At 40.0% G+C, this 24,442-nt stretch overlaps 1 protein-coding gene across 2 annotated transcripts in view; it reads right to left on the reverse strand.

Moving 5' to 3' along the window:
• The window catches only part of POLA1 (DNA polymerase alpha 1, catalytic subunit), a 300,188-nt gene that overhangs the window by 97,529 nt on the left and 178,217 nt on the right, over positions 1–24,442 (reverse strand). For both annotated transcript variants that reach the window (XM_019419738.2, XM_019419737.2), the window contains exon 35: positions 7,774–7,890. In XM_019419738.2, coding sequence (XP_019275283.2) covers positions 7,774–7,890 — 117 coding nt within the window. The remainder of the gene's footprint in view (positions 1–7,773; positions 7,891–24,442) is intronic.

The following is a 24,442-nucleotide window of genomic DNA, read 5'->3' on the forward strand; positions in this document are numbered from 1 at the left end:
CCACCCACTAGGCTAGCTACACTCACCGTGCCACTTCCAGCGTGACAATCAAAAAGTCCCATGTGGGACAAAACCAGCCCAGCTGAGAAGTACTGCTCTAGTCTAACGATGAGCACTCATCTCCCCATTACTGTTGCTCCCTTGCTGATTAGGGAGGGCCACGGTCACAAAGCTGTGGCCGCCTCTTTCTCCCTCGGGTCACTGAAACGTGGAGAGTTTCTATTTCCTCACCTTCTCCATTAGAATAGAGGTCTATGAAAGGTAGGGCCTGTGTCTCCCGGTTTCTTTGTGAATTCCTGTTTTTCCACTACAGTGATTAGAAACTCTGTACATAATTTTCGCTACTAGGTCACCTCTTATTTCTTTTAGGTCCAGGGTTTAATAATTATGTTTGTAGTTGTAATTAGTTAATATTTATCAGCAAGTCATATTACATTTCATGATTTATTATTATGGGCCTGTCTTATGGTTCCCACACTTACTCAAGACTCTTTAGTCAGGATCATTATGTAGAGTTTTACACACTCTCTCCTGACCAACTGCAAGAACTCTATTAAAAAAAATTGTATGGGGGCGCCTGGGTGGCTCAGTCGGTTGAGCATCTGACTTCGGCTCGGGTCATGATCTCGCAGTTGAAGAGTTCAAGCCCCACGTCAGGCTCTGTGCTGACAGCTCAGAGCCTGGAGCCTGCTTCAGATTCTGTATCTCCCTCTCTCTCTGCCCCTTCCCTGCTCATGCTCTGCCTGTCTCTGTCTCAAAAATAAATAAACATTTAAAAAAAAAATTGTATGACTCTCTCCTTAAGCACATGGCTTCTGGTAGAGAATGAGTGAAAGCAAGCACATTCTTAAACATACTGCTTTAAACTGCAGATTGTCAAAGGAGAAAGACACCATGATTTCTCATTCCAGGGGCCCAAACAGTTATAAAGCCATGAGACCATCAGCATCTGATCAGTAATGCTGTGGTTTTCTCCTGGGGTGAAACCCCTTGTGGAGAAGGGGAAGCCAGAAGCCAAGGAAATGAGCAACTGGTGGAACAGTCCTACACAAAGGGTGCTGAGTAAAATGGAGCAGAGTCCACCTGGATGAAGGCATCTATCCGCAGGTATATGCATACATGCACGCCAATATTTTGGAGAAGATAAAAGAGGGAAGGCCAATCATAGGATCAGATGGGTAGAGGCCAAGAGGCTGGCGCATGGCAGAATCAGGACCCAAAATGCCCGCAATGGGACAGTGACGGGCTGGGCAAAGCCAGGCAACAAGTGATGGTGTCGGTCACAGAGAATGCTGGTTGGTCCCCAATGTCCAGTCTACTCTTTTTCTTCAGTAACAAAATAAGCGATTATCTCCATGTGACTAATTTCTGGTCCCCGAAATGTAAGCACGAGTGTCGGTTGGTACTTCCGGAAAGGCCGCTCAAAGAACTGACTTGGTTGGGAGGTGTATCTTTTTGACCCTACAACCTTTTCTCTGTCTTCTAGCCCTTGATGGCTTGAAGGAACGTGAGCAGCCACCTCAGACCACACTGTGACCTTGAAGATAAAAGCCTGGCACTGCTGGTGATACAGAAGTGCAGGAGGCATCTGGGCATCTGATGGCCCCAAGGAGCCACCATCACAATCCTGGAATGCCCACACCTGAATTTCTGTCATGTGATAAAAAATGAAAGAATCATAGTGAATTAGATGTTTACTCTGGTTAAGCTACCATTACTTTTGGTTTCCGTTTTGTTAAACACAGTATAACTCCTAGTTGTTATGGATTGAATTGGGTCCCTAAAAAGATATGTTGAAGTCCTAAACCCCAGTACCTGTGAAAGTGGCCTTATTTGGAAATAGGGTCTTGGCACAGAATATCAAATTAAGGTGAGATCACACCGGATTAGCGCAGTCCCTAAACCAATAGGATCGGTGTCTGTTACAGGAAGAAGCAAAGAGAAACACGCCAGGAGAAATAGGCCACTGTGACTACGGAAGCACAGACTGCACTGTCGCGCCTATAGGCCCAGACCAACGTACACCGAGGATTCCTAGAAGCTAGAGGAGGCAAGGAATGATTCTTCCCTACCGATTTCAGGGGGGAAAAGCCCAGCTGACACTTGGATTTCCGACTTCTAGTTAGCTTCCAGAGCTCTGAAACAATAAATTTCTCTTGTTTTAAGCCACCTACTTTGAGGTACTTTACTACAGCGGCCCTAGGAAACTAATACACTACTAATGGAGTCGTACACACAGGTCTAAATAAACCACTTGGAAAACCCGGGAAAGCACGGCTTGGCAATTGCGTGTACAAAAAAAAAAAAAAAAAATTACGTGTTTAGTATAGGGAATGATCAAAAGGAATTGACACTGTGAATATGGATGCCAAGAGAGTCAAGGCAACCTTAAATTGACTTCATAGATATTTACTACCTAGAAAAGTCCGTAGCAGCAGGTTTATTGTGCTCCATACTAGTGCTAGTGACAGCAACTGAAGGGCTGGGATACAAACTCTAGACTAGGGCAATTATTGTGAAAGCAGAGCACTAGAGAAACGGTTGAAGACCTAGGAAAACTGGGCCGAGGAGAAGGCTCAGGAAGATAGCTACCTTCAAATACCTAAAAAGTTCTCAAAGCAGACAGAGCTGGTGCTGGGCAAGTGCTTATCAAACACAGGAAGAGAGGAAAGGACCAGCGTAGCCTTATGCAGTACCACTCAGCTGAACTAGGACCAACAGAGCCACAGAACACAAATCTAGGTCAAACGTAAGATCTGTCTAGCAAATGAAAATAAAATAAACTTTAAAGTATATTGAAAAAAGCAACCCAAATGTGCACGGATAGATGAATAGATAAACACACTGGGGTGTATCTATTTAACAGAGTATTATTTGGCCATAAAAAAGAATGAAGTACTGACACAGGTTACAACACGGGTGAACCTCGGAAACATGCTAGGTGAAAGAAGCTAGACACTGAAGGTCACATATTATATGACTCCATGTATACGAAATATCCAGAATAGGTAAATCTATAGAGACGTAAAGCAGATTAGTGGTTCCAAGGGACTGGAAGAAGGGAAGGAATGGAGTAAAGTGCTTACATGGTACAGGGTTTTCTTTTAGGGTGATGAAAACATTTTGGAACTAGATAGAAATGGTGGTCTTACAACATTTATGAGTGTACTAAATGCCAATGCATTATTCACTTTAAAATGGTTAATTTTGTTGTGTGAATTTCACCTTGATGAAAAAAATATATTGAAAAAGAAGGCTAGCATCTGCTTCATGGTAAGAGAAGCTGTATGTAGAATTTAGTGAACTCGGCATCAGCAAACATGTAGATCAAAATCACAACGGACAAGTCCAAAAGACTCTTCATGGTAAAAATCCATGTTCTCCTAGAGCGTAACCGAGGACTAGGTATAGATGTTTAAGACTTTTTTTTTTATCAGAGCCGTAAGGTTCTCTTCCTGCAGAACTCATAAGTACTGTCCTAAGAGACCACAGTTATTTTCATGCTTTCTTTTTATGCAGAAATAAGACAGTTTCAGGTAGCCTGGCAACATTCTCACTGTCCCTAATCTACTTATCAAATCAACAATTTGTTCAATCTCAGCCATTTTGAAACTGTAACACACAATGGCTGCAAGTTCATTATTACCCTTCTTCTTTGAAGGCCAGAGCCCTGTGTGGCATACACTTTCCATTATAAAAGATCTTCACAATTTTACAACTGAGGATAATGTGAGAAACACTAAAGGTATCTTGAAGTAGAACCAGAAGTTATTCTACTGCTTTCCCTGTAAGTGGCCTTCAAGAAATTTAGTTGGTAAACAACTGAATAGAGGGATCTACCACAATGCCTTACACCAGGGGTTGTGCACCTTTCCCAGTGATTTCTGTCACGGCCTAGGGAATCACATTTAGATGCTTTCTCATCTCCACATCAGGAAGAGAAATGTTTGTGAGTAAAAGTTTAATTTAGTTTGAAATCTTAGCTCTATACTGCAAACCAAACAAAACAAACTAAACCTCTGGTTTTGGTGAATTACATGATACAGAATTCCCTGTGGGTTCATCTCACAGCCAGACAGATTTGGCCGTCTTATGCAGTCAAAACCATGTCCTTGAAATAAAAACATATTAAAATATTTACTCTCGAGCTTGGCAAAGTCTTGTCTCTACCTCCAGTGTGAAAGAGGGTTCTTTTGACTTAGGAACTTTTGTATATATCGAGGTTTTCAGTCCTGTATTTATGTGGACTTTCTATGTAACAGAGAATACTCAGAGAATATATTTTTAAATTTTTTAAAATATTTATTTATTTTTGGGAGAGCACAAGCAGGGGAGGGGCAGAGAGAGGGGGACAGAGGATCTGAAATGGGCTCTGCACTGACAGACTAATAGTAATGAGCCCGATGTGGGGTTCAAACTCAGAAACTGTGAGACCATGACCTTAGACGAAGTTGGACACTCAACTGACTGAGCCACGCAGGAGCCCCGAGAATGTATTTTTAATAATCAGCAATTTGGATACTGTTAAATTCTTATCAATGTAAAAAAAAAAAAAAAAAAACTTCAGTGATTTTTTTTCCCCCTAAAGTTATCTGAGAAGAGAGATACACCTAAAACCCTGAGAACAGGGCACCTGGATAGATCAGTCAGTTGGGCTACTGACTTTGGTTCAGGTCATGATCTTGCGGTTCGTGAGTTCGAGTCCCCCTGGTAATAGGAGTCAGAAGAAGAGCCAGCTTTCATACCAAGTCAATCCTGTAAAGTACTCAAGCCAAATGCAACCCAGGACCAAATGAGAGTAGATTTATTATGTAGGGACTAGACTGGCTTTCCCATCAAAGCTGAACAACGTATTTAAAGCCCCTACCTAGTCCAGCATCACAAAACTCTGGTGCTTCTGCCCAGATATTTACAAATGCCTATTTTTGACCACAGATATCAATTTTATATAATCTACATAATGTGAAACTAGCTTTATAAATAAGGAAATGTCCTGTTAATTGTTCTGTCCCTAGCCCTAAGCAGAGTGCATAGGATGTAACAGGTATTCAATAAATGATTATTTTTTAAGTGTTTATTTTTGAGAGAGAGAGAGAGAGACAGAGAGACAGAGAGAGAGAGTATGCAAGTGAGCAGGGGAGGGGCAGAGAGAGATGAAGACAGAGGATCCCAAGCAAGCTCTGTGCTGTCAGCACAGAGCCTGATGTAGGACTCGAACTCATGAACCGTGAGATCATCACCTGAGCTGAAGTCAAGAGCTGGATGCTTAACCAACTGAACCACCCAGGTACCCCTCAATAAATAATTATTAAATGAAAGTAATGTATGATTGAGACACAGCACCCTAGAACTAAAGGATCAGATAAGCATAATCCTGCAAAATAGACACTTTAGAAAACCCTAGAGTAAGTACAATGATCCTGTCCATTCTACCACTGATTTTGCAGCTTCTTTGGAACGGTCTCTGGAAAGATACAGCTTTTTCCTTTTACTAGGAAAGCCCAGGAACCTCATAAAGAGAATTAAGAAATGCTCAACTCATCACTAGCAACTCCAAATGGAATGCCTAAGAGTACGCTTGGGCTCAGGCCCACTGTCAAGGTCCGTCCCTGTGAGGAGCAGCTACAGAGAGTATCACCAACCAGGATGTGCTGAACTTCCAGGTATCCCAAAGGGTCATGTTCTGAGCAGGAATATGACCCATGCAATATGACCCTATGCCATGAAAGGTCCTCCCTGGCAAGAGTAGCTGATAACCTTGGTAAATGCCTGCCTAAAATGTTACCACTTTAAGGTCAAGGATATGAAGGGGCAAAAAAAGTACCTCAAAATGCCTGTGTTGGCTCATTCATTTTTAAAAAAGATACTACATGAGAAATGATAACCTAACTATCAGTAACATCATCGTTAACTGGAAGGTTACCAATCTACTAGCTATCCGTTCTCCTTTTACTTTCTCTCACCAAGAATGGAATCATAAAATCAGCTGACTTTCTAAGAAGTAATTCAATTTTCATTGAACTTGACTTGATGAGCTAGCTGTTTGAAAGGTCTCAAAGGCAACAATGGTTCACGAAGCAAGGCGATTCCTCTGGAGTCTACAAGTGGAGTGATGAGTCACACTACATATATACTTTTTTTCTCTTCCTGCAGCTGCTAATCCAAGTGCTGGGTGGGACGAGACCGACTTAGCACAACAACTAATTCTCACTATGTGTTCCACAGTTTTGGTAAAAAATTGTAATCTATTTTGCTAATTATCAAAGATATACAAAATAAGGCAAGGAACAGTTATACTTACTAAATTAAAAATAACGACAACACCCAAATGCTACAAAGGCAGTGGTGAAATTGGTACACTCATCAAGTACTGGCTACCATTTAAATTGGGACAACCCATTAGGAAAGCAGTGTGGCAAAATGAATCGTGACCATATTGTATTTAGGCACTTTGATATACACTGTCGGTAAGAATTTGTCCTCAAAAGACATTTCAAATGACAACAAAAATAACGTAAGCAGGAAAAGCGTTATCACAATTTTCTAATAAAGAGAGTGAAGGTAGCCTAAAATGCCCAACAGGAGAAATGGTTGAATTTGGTTTTGGTACTGAAAATGACGTAGCAACACAGACAGAGGCTTGACAAAAGATAAACGTGATACAAAATCCTATTTTCATCATGACCGAAAGCATGTAAAAAAAAACATTACCGGCAATGCAAAAGAACAAGGCAGCATACGATGGTAGTAGCCATTTGTAGTTACTGACTTCTCGCCAGATTTTGTGAAGTGATCTGTTATCTTAAAATTAAAAGCCATGAGAACTTTAAAATATTTTCCTAAAACTACCCTTTGTATCAACTCTTTTCAGTGAAAAGATCTGAAGTTAAGACTTGATCACAGAATTCTGCTTCTGTGTTAAAAAAAAAAAAAAAGTAGTAGTAGTAACAGGTTCCCTATTCCCACTTTCTTCTCACCAAAATCCTTACAAATCCTTAGGCCAAATTTGGAAAGTGAGGCACATTACAGTCCTGTATTGGTGAGGTTGATTGCACATTATCACATTACAGGTTCTCAGACAATCTGCGATAAGCTTGTTTAACTCTGGCTAGCCCAGAGTTTGCTAGATGTACCTGATCACGAAACCCTCTCTGCAAGGAAGACCTTCAAATATTCCTTTCCCTACAGTTTGTGAAATGCCACTTGGATTGCTGATGCTCCAAGGGGGCAACAGAAGGAAAGCATCTTCATTACGAGCTGTTTCCAGACTAGGTGCTCCTTACTTGGGAATCACAAATGATAGCCGACCTCCGCCCTCAGGTGTACGTACTGCGGTAGAGAAAGAGCTGGAGAGCTGCTCATCTACCCTGTCCCTTAAAAACAACGGAATCCCACACAAATGCAATGAACCCTGAAGGGCGCAGGTGTGGGAGGTTTTGTGGCCATTACAAAAGGGGTTCAGACCTAATCCAAAGAGAACGACGGTTTCTGCAAAAGCAGTTTCTTCTGTGTAATTATGAAGTGGCAACCAAGGAAATCGGAGTGATTCCTATGAGAACTAGTCAGTTTCTCTTTTAGATATAAATATAGTCTTGTTCATGAGGTGAAAAAAAATCAAGCATTTATCTCTCTGAAGTCGGAATTTTTAAAAATACATGCGTGTGGTAGTAGGGTGTCTTCAGAGAGCAAATAGCACACATGTGCCCTCCCAGAGCAGGCGAACACAGACCCCCAACCCGTCTACACAGCTCTTTAGCATCACGTGACTGTTACCTCTGGCCGAAGCGTAGCTTTCATGCAGACTTGGCAAAGAGGCCCATTTCGGGAGAACTGAAGGGGAAGGCGCCGAGTTCGATTTCGACACGCTGGCTCCTCACACATCAACCAGCCCTGGAGAGCGGAAAACAGAATACTGGAGTCTTATCACCACCATCAAACAAATGCAAGTAAAAACCTCCTTCGTTATCAAGACAGATTCCTTTCGCTCAAACCTTCCTTAGAGATTCTGAAATAGTTCCTTACCTTTCTTCCCTGGCATGTCGCTTAGACCTATGCCCCAACCTTAACAGTTAGGAAACGCGTCAAGTTTAAAAAAAAAAAAAAAAAATCCCGGGAAATATTCTTCCCTTCTTCTTAATATCTACCCCCGACGCATGCTTACAGCAAAGCCTCCCAGTAAAAGCTTACATGATTACACACAGAATGCAAACTGATGGGACTTTTGGGCACTAGTAAAGACTGCTACCAAAGGAAAGAGTATACCATGTAGAAATGAATGACTTTCCCAACAGCTGACTGACCACTGGCTAGTGGCTTAAATGCTGTGTTCAGCTTCCTTCTCTGTAAAGTAGGTCCAACAACAGTACCTACTTTACAAGTTGTCATGATGTAATACACTTAGCATGCTGAGAGCTGTACCTGGCATCAAAGAAACACTTAAAGTAAGCAATTATTTAAAATTAAAGCAGATTCTTCTACACACATTCTCTGGAGGCATAAAACTGGCTGCAATGTTTCAAGGACAACCTCAACTGAACACTCTTTCCCAGGGGTCTGAATTAGTCATTGCCCATTGCACTGGGCTTCAGACTTTCTTCTCAATTTCCTTCTTCAGTTACCCTCTCCTGCTGCCCTTGTTCGAATTTTTTCCTAGAAGTGTGGCAACAACACGCCTGTTATCTTAAAGTAGTATTGTGATTGCTAGAAAACATATCTGTTGAATGAGGAAGACAAAACTGCACAAGGGGGAGGAGAAAAGTTCAGGTGCTCTTAGGAAGGGCCCCAGGATCTGCGGCTTTAGTGCTCAGTGTGTTGGGCATAGGAAGGCTAAGCAAAGCAGGCTGAAGGGCTGCGGTATAAAGGTGAACAGGCGCATTCCCTTGGGGCGTGGTGTTCCCACCAAGGCAGCGGCAAATTGGGACCCGACTGTCTTTGCACCTTGGAGTATTTGGAGAGGCACAACTTTTGAGATGGTCTTGAAGAGTGAGTAGAAGTTTGGTAGGTGGAGAAAGCAGGAAAGGCCACTGAGGCAGAGGGAACAACATGTGGAAAAGAATGAAGGCCAGAGAGCTATGAGTGATGTGATAAAGAAAACAATCAATGACATGTTTAACCCCGTTCCCCATTTCTAGAATGACCAATGGTCTTTCCCCCCCTAGATAAGAGCAGTATACACACAAATGTTGCTTAATTACATCAGGGACCTTCACCTGCCACTTAACAGTGCCACGTGGCTTTAATCCAAACCTGCAGGATGTCCCCACTCATTGTTGTGCCGTGTGACCTCATTCCTGAGAATAGGTTCTTCTTGGAAGAAACTACAACCAGACTCAAGAGAGAGCACCCAAAATCAGTTCAGTTCCAGTTATGGGTTTTACAGCCAAAGAAAGTATACTCTAGAATATTTTGAGTAAAAGAAAATGTACTACCTTTGAAGATGATAAAATTCATCTAGTCAATACATTCATAAGGAACTTCATTCCTATCTTCAATCAATACGCCGAACTATTTTAATATTTAAACTCTTCAGACAGAGGATCTCAAGGAGTCCTTATAAAACCTTTAATATGTGTCCAAAATTACATTAAATAGTATAGGGAGTAGCCAAAGAAGCACCAGGTAGAGAGTTTTAGGAAATGACAACCTAAATAAGAAAGTGAGGTTCACACACACAAAGATGAAAAGCAACTCAGTATGGTTTGCCTTTAAGAACTAAGTTGTACGGTACCAACCATAAATGCCCAACAACACGGAAAAGGGATGGAGTCGTGTGGATCCTACCTATCTGAGACAAACTACTACCATGCTTCTGAGTCACAGGCAACTATTTGTTCTAATTCTTAGGGCATATACTAGGGCCTATAGCTACACTTTCTGGATTTGAGGCCACATTTTAATATTTCTGAAACTCAGGTGCATTGACAAATGACATGTACATTGAATGACATATTTACATTTCCTTCAAAAACACTGTGAAGTCAAGAGTGTAGTTCACAATCGATGGCCCCTCAGAATTAGGGAAAGCAGACACTATGGTTTGTGTAGCTTGTCCTGGGCATGGGGGACACAGAAGGAGGTAAGTGGTGCCGACCGCAGCAGGTATTAAATTTTAAATGAAGCCTATAAAATACTAACGGCGAGACCAGCTGTTTCCCAAAGTACCTGTTTAGGCACATTAATAAAGGAAACCGTAGAATTCAAGCAGACCATGTATGAAAAATGCAGGACTCGACTAGTCCTTCATCGTTCATTTGGCTTTGCTACATTATAGTTGCTGTCTGAGGCTTTACACGCTTTGGAATAGGTACCAGCTAATAATGCCAACCACAGATGTGAACACAATTTTAGAAAAGCAAGCAGACAGGAAACAACGATCATGTTTTGAGACAATAAGTTACTAATTATTGGGATAGAACCTGGAAGTTAAAATTACTCTTTAATTTTTAAAAGATACCATTCAAAAAGCTCAAGTTCTCGTCAGATGTTTTAGAAACTTGATTCTGTCAATTTGCTAGAACTTCATGACTCACTAGAAAGCTGCCAACCAGGGCGATGCTAAATTGTCACCTCACCTGTTTCTTTTTTTTTTTTTTTTTTAATGTTTATTTATTTTTGAGACAGAGAGAGACAGAGCATGAATGGGGGAGGGGCAGAGAGAGAGGGAGACACAGAATCGGAAGCAGGCTCCAGGCTCTGAGCCATCAGCCCAGAGCCTGACGCGGGGCTCGAACTCACGAACCGTGAGATCGTGACCCGAGCTGAAGTCGGACGCTCAACCGACTGAGCCACCCAGGCGCCCCATCACCTCACCTGTTTCTAAAGCAAACACCTAACTCTATCTCTGACACAGTTACTAACTAAATGTCCTTCCAAATCATATAGAAAACAGATAATATAATTTGTCTAGACTTCCTACCAGTTATAATTAACATTAAAGAGGTCTTTTCTTCTTTGTCACCTCTCTATTCAGTACTTATTTGGGTTTGTTTGTACTTACTATCTGTTAATCTCCCTTTACAAATGACAACAATAACTAGTGCTATTTTGCATGGAAATTACACATACTGATAACTGTGTGAAGGGAACTAGGGCTGCAAAACAATATTAGGAGCCTGTAACTCTTGATTCTTCTTGTTTTATTTTGATAATTAAGCTTCTGGTCATGGTTTATTTTAAACAAAACTCGTCTGTGGGGGAAATAGACCTTAATCATATTCAATACATGCTTTGATTCCATTTGACTTTGTCAAGTACATTTTGGTTAACCCTTTGTTCCCCCAGCAAATATTAATGGACTATGCTGGATCTACCTTGAAAGAAACATCTGTGTTGTTAAAATTAAGGAGGCCGAGCCTTTGAAAATATTCTATGATGGGGCCAGTCTTAGTTACAAGATTTCATATTGAATTATGCCCTTAATGGGTGATAAAAAACAAAGCAAACGCAAGTAACTAGCATTGAATAAATTCACTTTGAAGCATCGCTCACAAACACAAAACTGAGCTTATTTTCATTTCCCATGATGGGAAAAGACTTACAGCCCAAAGTTACATTGCCAAGTCAACGGCCAAAAAATTTAATGAAGTCTACTCCTTTGTAAGTGCAACCTCTAAAAACGGCTTGTTTTTATGAAAATCCCCAGAACCACCCTAAGGAAGCCTGCCAACAAAATATGTCATTTTATTATGCAATGCCACATGTAAATGCCAAACTGTCACAACCAACAGGAATAAGGTCATTAAGTTTTCAGATGCCTACTTCAACCACATTTATAAGTAGGGGGTTCAAAAGAGGTGAAGCCAGCCTGTCCAACAGCAAAATAAACCTTTACCAAAATACGCAAAGATCTGTCACCTGTTACTTTAGTTTCAGCATCACTAATTCCTTGAAATCATTGTGTACGAAACTGTGTCAAATGCTGATTGGTTCTGATTGCTAAATTATATTTCTGAGGTCTCAACTAAAATGGTTTCTGTCTGCACATGCTAAAAAGGGATCGATTTCCACTTGTAACTGAGGCGTTCCTGGTAGCTGCACCTTAAACACAAACTTATTCACTTGTGTACATTTGTATTTTTAGAAGGATGCACACAGAGAAATCATCCAGACCTGGATGGGTAGCACAGAGGAGGCGCTCAAAAAAAAAAAGCCTGAATAAATGAATGAACAGAAGCAATAAAATAATACATGGGAGCAAACGTATAGAAAATAAGAAGGGCCTAAAATTCCCAGGAGAAAGAAAAATGCACCGTTCTCATACCTTTGAATCAAATATATGGTGGGTCCTTCTCCTCCCTCTTCCAATCAGTCACCAAATCTGTCCACTGGCCTTGCAATCCCATTGTCGTCAACTCCGCCAAAGCCCAGACCTCAAGGTGGATCTACTCTAATAGCCTCCTACCTGGTTTCCCCAACTCCACTCTCTCCCACATCCAGTGTAAAGACTTGCCGAGCGTACCTTCCCAAGGGCCCTCCACTCCCTCCCCTCCAGTGGTAAGCCTTCTATAGAGAAGGTATGCTTTGGTCTGGCTTTCAAGTTCTTCCAGCCTCATCCCATCCCCCTTTCTCACATTCCCTTACCTAAACCCTTCGCCCCACTGAATTGGTTTACTCACCGCCCCCACCACATTTTGCCTACTACCAACTCCTTGCCTTGGCTTACGCTATAGAATCTCTGCCTAAAATGGCCATTCCTTGAGAATTACTTTCACTCTTCTGTGAAACTTCCCCACCCTCCAGAAACTTCTCCCCCTATCCTGGTGCCACTGAGCATACAATGCTCTGTACTGTCCCTGAACAATCTTATTTTACTTCCTCAACTGGAAACTCAGGCCCAGGGGATGACCCACTGTGGATCTGGTAGTGTCCTCCCCTTTGTGCAAAGGTTCACACTCAATGAAGAATGCAGAAACGAAATTATGAAAAAGTGCACTTGAACACAGCTTCTCCCCACCCAGTTATTATAGGGTAATTTTACATAAGTCACTGAACTTTCCTCTGAGCCTCCGTTTCCTCATCTACAAAACACAAGGCAATTAATATTACTCTATTAGAGTTGTTCAGAGCCCACAACAATGTTCATTAAATGTAAGCTATCATTATTACCCTCCACACGCCTTCACTACTGGGGAACATTAGTGCTGGGCTACAGAGGGCAATGCACTGGTGAAGACGCATTATTCCAAGCAGGGAAGATTCTGGTCGGTTTCCACCTGGTGTTACCAAAAATAGAGAGCAATGATGATGGATAACTGGTTAGATTAGGTGGAGGTGCTTTTCAATGTGATCACAAAATAGCAGAACTGTGCAGTCAATGCAAGTGAACTTTCCAGGTCTTTCCTGGCAAAACTGTACTAGATTTGAAGTTGTAGATGGCAGAACGGATGGTGAGGGAAGAGGAAAGCGTCTCTGCTTTATTTCAGGATTCAGAGATTTTCAAGACACAACACCCCCCAGTACTGCACTGACGTATGATTTAGTTGAAATTGTCATGCCTCTCCAGGAGTGCAGGAAGAGCAGCCAGGAAACGTGCTCTTCCACAGTTCATCATATCATTACTATTTTTCTATAACAGCCATTAACTGCTCCTCTACCCAAACTCCACACTTTGAGAACCAGATCCGCTTTTCACCCAAAACCATTTATAAATGTTCTGGGGCTCCCTTGCAGTCACTTTTTTCTGTCACAGAATTATCCCCAGTATAAAATGGGTCTTACAGACAGTGCACAGTATGGGCCCACAGCTGCTTTTCAAGAATGACATGTTGTGATTTGGGATTTCCAGAAATATCAAAAAACAAATTGCTTTCTGACCCACATTTGCACCCAAAACTGGGAGAAAATTTTCCTAAGATCTCCAGGGGAAGTTTTAACAGGAACATAATTTTGCTTTTAAAGTTAAATCTTCTACAGGCATGCTGGCCTGTCAAAGAGTGATTATTAAGTCTCAGAGAGGTGCCATGGTAGGAGATGAAAGAACAAATCAGGAAAAATACATATATAAACTATTCACTGAAGTTAATACAAAAATATTTTTAACAAAATTATCAAAAACAGAAGTGGAAAGTGCCTTGTCAATGGAAAAATTTTAAATATTACCAAAATTGATTTTTAAAGTAAGGTATCTCTTTAAATGAACAGTCACATGTCATTTCATCCAAGTTATTTGAAACTTATTGATCTTATCATTTGTGTGAAGACCAGACTCTGCCATCAGTTTGCTGAAAGGATAATGGAGCACTCCCAAACTGTTATGATAGGTTAGATGCAAACAGTGGTCCTCATTTAAACACACAGAATAGCACCACAAGTGCACAAATTCCAACCTCAGCAATTGTATATTACATGATAAATTAGCAAGTTGCTCTGCTTTGCCTCACATCAAATCCAATACCACGGCCTTGTTATTTTAATTTGCAATCAGAGGTTGAGCATCAGAAGATGTCCCTGAGGTACATTAAAGAGCCCCATGCAAGCCATCTTCTCCCGCTATACTGTGAGCAGAGAAAGCCAACAATTACCAGCAATTTTATTTTACCACTGTAGGACAATACTAGAACAGTTAAAATTGTCTCCATGCAAGCAACCAGGGAAAATATACTTAAAATGATTTTATAAGGAAAATTACATGGGGGGGGGGAGTTCAATGGAAGACATGTATCTTTCTGTGTGGGCAGCTAAAACCTCTCTTAGTATATTCAAGCCTATTCTCTAAAATACTCTCCCTATTCATCCAACTCAAAAGCAAGCTACATTCGTAGGCTATAATAGGTCACAACTAAGTACACAGTACCTTGCTTCAGGAATAATTCTGCTTTGTCTGTCAACTGTCAACAAAGCACAAAGAGCTCATGCGACCCAGCCATGTACTATGGATGTTAGAGATCTAACAAAATACAAATAGTAAGAATACAACATTTCCAGGCTGCCCTGCTTTCACTTTATATGAGAAACTGAAAGCATTTTCCTCTCCACGTTGCATTAATCTCTACTGTATTAGAAATCTTTGCATAAGACTTTTTTTTCCCTCCCTATGTGAAGCTACAAGTGACTTGGGGATGTAATATTCCAACTGCGACGAATGTCTGACTTTCCACCATGAATGGTTATAGATGGATGTGTCAGTTAAGGAATACAGACATTCCAATAAGGAAAAGGAAGAGAGAGAGAATCGAGTGGAATGAGACGGTAAAATGGCTACTCTGTTGCTTATATTAATATTATAGTGACAGAGCCTCTAAGAAACATTGTTGATTACCTGCACATCCACCCCTGCCTCTCAAGTCTTCAATAATGACAAAAAAATCACCTTTGCTATGAACACACACTAACAAATAAAACCTCAAAAGCAAGTTCAAGCCTTAGTTTCATCAGTACGTACACAGAAAGAAAAAAAAAAAAAAGACTGGAAGGAACTACCCAAAAATGTCATCGTAAGTTGTCTGTAGGTAGTTTTTCTTCTGTTTCTGTAGTTTCTGAATTTTCTACAGCAAGCACATACTGCGTTTATAATTAGAAAGCTGTCATTAATGGAGGAAGAGAAGTTTTGCCAAGAGCATTCAATATAATCAAATCACTAATACATGTGAAAAATATTTTGAATTGTCTCATGTGCTTGCCTGTTACCAAGATGAATTCTCAGGGAACGTGCTTATGAGAATAAAAAAAAAAAAAAAAAAAGCACATGAAAAAATGTGTTTTTTTCCTTTAAAAAAATGTTTTTGTTTTTTGTTTTTGTTTTTGTTTTTTTTTACTAATTCAGAAATTTTACAAAGAGGTCAATTTAAGCACACAAGCAGTTCCTAAGTAGAAAGTGGCAGGGCATGGATTAGTAGTAGTAGAATCATTTATGAAACTAAGCCACTCACTAAAATGCACACAGCCTTCCATGGATTATCATCGGAATACTTTTTGTTATGATGTTAGATCTCTGAAGGTAGGTTATAAATCCGTTTTAAACAGAGGTGCTTTGTTCCCCACACCCCCTCCGCTGCCTTTATTCAATGTACATACGATATCTAGGATAGGAATCAAATTAAAAAAAATCAAACAGGTGGGCATGCCTAAAACCTTATTATCAGCAGAGTTTTTCTTTGCTGAAGTCTAGCGAAAAGTAATTTTTATTGTTTGTTTGTTAGCAGTCTAGTAATTTATTGGTATGGGTTAATGTGATATGCCTGCCTCTGGGTACTGAACAGCAAATGGTAAAACTGAACTATCTATGCAAGAGCCTCAAAGGGCATCTGAAAATCAGAATGGAGTTCAAACCATCACCAGGCAATGTTTGTTCATTTAACTTTAATTATTTTCTCCTTGAGAATGGTACTAATGAAACTGAATATCTTTCATGGTTTCGAAGGGCCGTTTGAATAGTCTGTAAACAGAACTAAGGGTAGACAAGAGATCTGGCCGAGCCAGGGGGTTGCTAGGTGATGTAGAATGTAAACCCACAAACTTGTTAAGGTTTGCTTTCCTTTCATGCCACTTTCACACACTCTCAAAAGTTTTGAGAACTGATTTTTCAGGTGGCCATTAAAAAAAGAAGAGACCCCCTGCCTTCGAAATTCACTCCCCCCAGATGCTCTGGCAGATCCAGAAGAGATAAAATCCATTTGACCTTTGGCTGTAACCTGGGAAACTTTTGGTTTTCCCTAAATGTAAGACCGTACATTTTCTAGATGCCCATAATTTAAGAAACAAATCCACAAAGATTGATTTTTGAACTTCAAAAAGACATTTCTAGTCTTCATTTTTTAGTCAACTTTGAATAAAATTAAGATTTCCCTCCAGAAGAAAAACTGTGATCACAGCTTAGCACAGATTATCATCAGGACAAACCTTTCAGTTTGGCCACTCGCTTGAGTCTCGTCTGGCCTACACCAAGTCTGACTGCCTGTGAGGGGGTCCCTCCCGCCCCTCCCCCAGCTCCTTTCTAAGTAGCTGATCAGAGATTGTCCAGTAAGAGCACTTTATTAGATCATCAGCCAGAGGGGTTCACAAGTACCGAGAGCAATGGGCTCAAATGCGGCACATCAGTTTTAATAGACCAGGGGCTACTAGTAAACTGCAGATACTGCTGAGAACTTTCCTTGCACTGAACCCTTGAAAAAGCACCGTCTCTCCAGCTTAAATGCAGCTGCCTCTTTCAATGCCGCAAATGGGTAAATTTGACAAAAAAGCCACCATTAAGACTACATGAAAGGCTCAAGACAACATCCTTTCAATGCTTTGTACTTCAGTAATCAGATGTACTTACTCACCCCCTCCCCCAAACCCGATCAAGAACTATTTCTGAATGGTAGGAAATAATTCCACTTTGTACATCTTTTAGTTAATCAAGACTTTCTATTCAGCAATTTGACCTTTTGTTCAAAACAGGATTATCAGTTTTTTCGCCAGTTACCAAGGGCGACTCGCATGGTGAACATAATTGCAATAATTTGCAAAACACCATGGCAACCCACATTACAACTAGGTAAATACTGGGCTTTTGTGCTACATTGTTATTTTCAGAGATGCTGAAGTCAAAGAACGAATGACAAATGAACACAAAATTTATATTTGCTTTGTCTCAAAAGAGAAGAAAATTGATAACAAGAATTGGGGGGAAACCGACTACAGCTGTAATTTCTAACTTGATTAATTAGGATGGTAACAGTCCTTAACAGTATATTCAACAAACAGCCCTGACTTCGTCTCTCCACCCACCTCTCTCTATACCACTACCCCTCTCCCCCCCACCCAGACAAATTTTTTCAGCTTGGAGAACAAACATCCCCCATTTGCTCTTTTCTTCAACTTAATGGAATCCTTAATTGCAGAATATTGTTCTCCTGCTCTTCACGGCACTGAAAACGGAGAGAAAAGAGGAGAGGGCCAGGGCAGACAGGGAGCTACAGTCATTTGGTTCCTGCCTCTTTTGGACACCCCAGGCCCAATGATGAGACGGCATTTTTCTGGTATCAGCTGCTGTTTTGAGGCAGACAATAAAGTCAAAACTATTTAGCGTTGCAGAAAAGCCACTTCTTTCCTTTTGGCAGTACAAGGTAAGTCTACATGCCGAGATGAAGTTTCATAACGTAAATGCCAAAAACAGAAGATGAGAAACTAACAATTTTAAAAACCGTACATTTTTCCTGTAAATAAAGTATTAACTGCGGTTCTGTCCAAAAAGCTGTTGAAATGCATGCTTGCTATTTGAGGAAGATACTCAACAATATTACCAGTGTGCTGAAAACCACTTTATACGCAGAGCCCAATTCATGAAACAAGCTAAAAATACAAACTGAGCACTACGAAACTAATACAAAAATCAAAATCATATTTTTAGTAGATAAACATGGTCTCACAAATAGTATGCTAATCTTTTCCGTAATAAATGTGATGATTGGAAAAGTTCTATCAGAATTGTTTTTACCCAGGTACGACTGGCAGGTTCTACTGCATGGTAAAGGAGCGTGTTTTTGTGTTTTTTGTTTTTTCCAAGAGGAACAAATTCTGTTGTAATGCCTAGCTTTTCGAAATTATCAAAATTGACTTTCCCATGTAAAATGGAATATTTTGGGAAGAGAAAAAAATACACACAGAAAGGGCTTGTGGAAGTTATACACTGCCGAGATCTCAAAGAATAAGAAGCTCCAAATGCTCCCGCAACACAGCCCAGCCTGCCTTCCTTCATCTGCCTCACGACAAGGCAGAGCGGAAGGACTCTGTGAAGTGATCTGCATATTTTCCCGAACTTTTGAAAAATCAAATGAACCTGATCCTCTAATGGGTTCATTCTTATTTTGTCAGGGCTGAAAATTCCCAGGCCGATCTCTAAGATTCAGCCTGGAGAAATCACGATATAACATGCCTCCAAAACTACAGATGCTGTGATTTCTCCCGAGGAGTGGAAATCAAAAGAATGTGACACATTAACTCCTTCTCAGTCATTGACAACTTCTTTACATTTGGAAAATATATTTTATTTTCTGGTTTAGTTCATTCTGAATTTACTATACCTGTATTAAGCGCATTCCTATCAAAAGTCTAAATGTTAAGAGGAAATATATCCTTTAATGCCAAATGACAAAGGGTTGAACAAGCCTTCGGTACTTTTTGATCAAACAGAACTGATGATAGATCATAAAGTGGGCCTAAAATCCCCATGACACTTGAACTTCTTTAAGAAACCCTTATATATAAATGAAATATTTTGTATTCTAGCTGGAATTTCTTCACATGTAACATTTTACCCAGTATATTGTTCCCTTCCCTCCCCAACCTTTTGTGGCTTCGGTTCGTTTTTTTGTTTTTTTTTTTTTTTCCTTTTCTTTTTTTATTCCCTTTTCTCTCTGTCTCTTCTTTTTTTTTTCCCGACTGGGTAAGACACTTGACTTCTATTTGTGAAATGCACCATCCTATAATCCATCCAAGTCCCTGTAATGCCAATAAAGTGCCCAAACCCCGCAATGCAGGCAAATTGCACGGGATCTCTAAGTCCATGCCCATGGTCGATGCAGAATGAAAGCTGGCACTCCACATGAAAGCCACCTGCTACCGCTGCCCTGGAAACCTTCTAGCTCTACAATTCTCAGCTCTGACTGCATATTGGATTTACCAGGGGAGCATTACAACACAGGCTGCTGGGCACCACCCCAGGGTTTCCAATTCAGCAGGTCTCCGGATAAGGCCCAAGAATTTGAGTGTCTAACAAGCTCCCAGGTGATACTGCCACTGGCAGTCTGGGGACCATGCTTTGAAAACCACCATTCTCAGGTACAGAATGGGCATCGGGAATTTAAAAAGCGATTCTAATGTGTAGTCATGGCTGAGATCCAATGTCCTTATTATTCTCCTTCTCTCTTGTTCAAAGACAACTACTGGTTGTTATCTTCTGAAGAATGAATTTTATACACAGAACTGTACCTTTAAAACTTGTCTCTCAACTTTTCTCCTTCAATATTTATTCTTTCTTTAGACTCTGTTGATATGACTTTCTCTTCTACTCTTTCCAAGTTCTCCATACACCATCTGAATTAGCAAAGCCTCAAACCTGACTTAATTCTACTGAAAGAACTGACCAACTCTACTTGGTTGACAACACACAGGAAGCGGAGTTAACGTTCTCCTTTTAAAGAAACCAATAAACAAGAAATCTGACTCTAGCAAGAACAAGAGTCCCTACAAAAGTAACAGAATTTCAGGAGTGGTGAAAACAGGGTCTATGAAAGAAAACACAACTACATTTTTGACTTTGGTAAATACTATGAAATAATATATTTGAACTATAAGTATCAAAGTTGGAAGGGACTTTAGAGCTCTAGTCTGATCCTTCATACTCTATCGGAGAAAATGAGGCCCAGGAAAAAGTGAATTCCTTGCACACTGTCACAGCAATTGGCTGTAGGGCCACCTGTGTCTCTGAGATTATAGCCCAGTACCCTTTACTGTCTACACCTATTCTGCTTAACACAGGACTCAGGAGCTATATGTGCTTCCTGAATACTTGGATATGTGGCTAGTCCAAATTGAGATGTGGTGCCAGTGTAAAAGATAAAGCAAATTCCAAAGACAGTCGAAAAAGGCAATATAGAATGTTTTTAACATTCATTATATATTAAAACAATGATTTGGATATAATGGGTTAAGTAAAATTTTTTTTTTGTTATATCATGACTCTCTCCGCTTTTTAAAAATTTATTAAGTAATTTCTATTAAGCAATCTCTACATCCAACCCGGGGCTTGAACTCACGACCCCGAGATCAAGAATCCCATGCTGTACTGAGCCAGCCCCTCGCCCCTTCTTTGTAAAAACACAAGTAGAAATTTATCATATATACTCTTCTTAAACTTGTTTCACTTAGAAGTGGAGGAAATTACACTTTATAAGTACATATAGACCTACAAGGTTCTTTTAATTAGCTGCGCAGAATTCTACTGTATGATCGTAATAACTCAATGAATCCTCTTCTGATCAACAATTAGGTTGTTTTCAGTCTTTCACTATTACCAGTAACACTGCAAAGAATATCTTTGTACGTGACCTTTGACAATACCCGCAAGTAACTGTACATCTATAAGGAGACATATCCAAATCGGAACTGATGAGTCAAATGGCACATTCATGTCAAATATTGATAGGCATTGTCAAATTGTGGTCAGAAGAGGCCATACCAGTTTTCACGCCCATCAACAGTGTATGCCAGTATTCCTTTCCTCACACCCTCACCTGTATGACCTACTATTTAATTTTTGGATCTTTGTCATTCTGATAGGTGAAAAATGGTATTCATTTGGGCTTCTGTACTTAAGAGTAAGCTTGGGTATCTTTACTTGTGTGTATAAGTCATTTACATTTCTTTTTCTATGAGCTGCCTGTTCCTCTGCTTTACCTATTTTTGTACTAGGCTGTTGGTCTTCTTCTCATTGATTTGCAAGAGCACTTTATATGTAAGGGAAATTAGTTAGGCCTTTGTTACATGGGTTGCAAACATTTTCCCCAGTTCATCATTTCTCTTCTGGCTTTACGGTAGGTTATCTGTGTGTGTACGTGTATAATTTTTGCCCTGCAGAAATTTTTATTAATTTGTAGTCAAATTTACTGATATTTTCTCTTCTTGAATTCCGAACTATGTTGTTTCAAAAAGTCTTCCCAACTCTAAGATCATTAAAAACATCACTTTTACGTTTTCACTTTTTTTTTTAAAGATTTTACGTGGAGCTCGAACTCACAACCCTAAGATCAAAAGCCACACACTCCACTGACTGAACCAGCCAGGCACCCCTACAGTTTCACTTCTTTTTATGTTTTCATTTTAATTCCAATTGGTTAACGTAGTGTTATATTAGTTTTAGGTGTACAACACAGTGATTCAACACTTCCATATATCACCCAGTATTCATCACAAGTACACTCCTGAATCCCCATCACTCCACCCTCTCCCCTCTGGTAACCATCACTTTGTTCTTTATAATGAAGAGCCTGTTTTTCAGCTTGTGTCTCTCTCTTTTTTCCTCTTTGCTTGTTTTTGTTTCTTAAATGCCACATATGAGTGAAATCATTTGGTATTTTGTCTTTCTTTGACTTATTTCACTTCAATTATACTCTCTAGCTCCAACCATGTTATTGCAAATGGCAAGATTTCATTCTTTTTCATGGTGAGTAATATTCTATTGTATATATACCACATCCTCTTTATCCATTCGTCAATCAATAGACACACTTGGGTTGCTTCCATATCTTGGCTATCGTAAACAGGGATGCTATAAAAATGGAGGTGCATGTATCCCTTTGAATTAGTGTTCTTGTATTCTTTGGGTAAATACCTAGGGCTCTGATTGCTGGATCATAGTGTGGTTCTACTTTTAACTTTTTGAGGAACCTCCATACTGTTTTCCACAGTGGCTGCACCAGTTTGCATTCCCACCAACAGTGCATGGGGGTTCATTTTTCTCCACATCCTCACCAACACTTGTTGTTGTTTGTGTTGTTGATTTTAGCCACTGTGACAGGTGAGGTTCTATCTCCTTGTGGTTTTTATTTGCATTTTCCTGATGGTGAGTGATGATAAACATCTTCTTATGTGTCTGTGCGTCATCTGAAGTCTTCTTTGGATAAATGTCTGTTCATGTTAGTTTCAATTTCTAAGTTTTTGACCCATTTAGAATTTATCTTAGTGTAAGGAGCAAGAAATTCAACTGGATTTTTGTCCCCAGATGACTATTCCCTACTGATACGAACTGCCCCTTTATAAAATACTCAGGGCAACTCTTTATATACTGAACTTCCTATACTGGCTCCATCAAAATCAGGAAAGCACTCCCCAAAACTTTAATAACTGGCAGTAAGTCATCTTATTTGTAGGAATTTTCCTGTGACTTGTTTAAAAACTAAGGAAGCTTTAAATTTGTGGATAAACTTAGAGGAGAACAGTCCCAGCCTGGAATATAACATACTTTTCCATTTACCAAGTCTTCTCGTAAGTCCTTCAGTTAACATTTAAAAGTTGATTTATATAGATATGGTATTTATTTCTTTTGTTATATTTTCTAACTGGTGGATGTTAGTGTGGATCAAAACTACTGATTTTTTCATATTAATTTTGTAACTAGTGACCTTATTAAATTCTTTTTATCTGTGGGAGTTTTTTGGTTGATCTCACTGAGATTTCTGGGTTTACAGGGATCTGTAAATAATGATCATTTCCCTCTTCCTCTTCCAATTTTTATGTATTACTTGTCTTGTCTAATTACAATAGCTACTACTTTCAAAACCTGGTATTTACCAACATTTTCACTGGGCTACCTCTAGCATCAGATTTCCCAAGAATATAGACCTGTAGATCTAAGAACTAAACCACCAAAGGATCTCTACAAGTGGAAAAAAAGTAATTGTATTAAAATCACTACGAGGGGGTAGTGATTAAAATCGCTACAGGTGAAAAAAATAGAATCAGTACAGATCTATGGCTCAGAATGCCTAAAATCAACTTTGGGGCTGAATTTAATTTAAGGGTATTAAATGGCTGAATAAATACTAAAATGGTTCCTTTTGTATTTGGAGAGTTGGTCCTCTTAAAAGATATACACATGTTCCCATCACTGAAAACATTTCTTCTTAACTAAATCTCATTACTCTAACATTATTAATCATGTTATTACTCTTTTCACTCAACTGCTTTCTTGGTGGAGTGGTACACTTTGGTGAATGTCTAGGAGAGTGGTTCTCAAAGCGTGGTCCCCAGACCAGCAGCATCAGCATCACCTGGGAACGTGTTAAGAGATGCCAATTCTTGCCCCCACCCCCGAGACCTAGAACCAGACACTCTAGGGGTGGTGGTGCCCAGGAGTCTGTGTTTTAGCAAGTCATCCAAAGTATGGCTAAGTGGGCATGTATTTATACAAATAAAGTTTAATAAGTATAAATCATGACGCACATTCTATAAAGCTGCAAACACATAGAGGTCACACTGAGGTAGAGTACTAGAATGACAGAAGGCAAAAGACATATGTATTATCAGCTGCTAATGCTGACATCTGCCTGTTATGCTACCTTTCCCAAAGCCCAAAATACTCTATGCCCTTCTGAATACTTAGATTACAAAATATTTTAATAAATTTTACCAGGGCCTACAATTTCTAAATAGGGAAAGAATCCCTGAAGAAAATATCACCCATCTTAGCAGATGTTTTCATGTGTACTGAAACAGGTTCAAAGAAAACTTTATATTCAGCTCCCCGGCTCTCTCGAGCTAGCTCTGAATCTTCTAACTAGCCCCAAAATCTATTTTCATGTCTCACTCATCTGCAGCAAGCCTGAGGTGCCTTGCACAGATGCTGAGATGATCGCAGGCATGCCTGTCCAGGCGCTAGCCCACCACCCTACTTGTGATTCCACTCTGGGGGTTAAGAGATGTTTTTGGGAAAAGATTCTATTTAGCTCATCTGATGTTGCATACA

Source organism: Panthera pardus, unplaced genomic scaffold, assembly GCF_024362965.1.
Source record: "Panthera pardus isolate Hobbes unplaced genomic scaffold, ASM2436296v1 HiC_scaffold_27, whole genome shotgun sequence".
Lineage (NCBI taxonomy): Eukaryota > Metazoa > Chordata > Mammalia > Carnivora > Felidae > Panthera > Panthera pardus.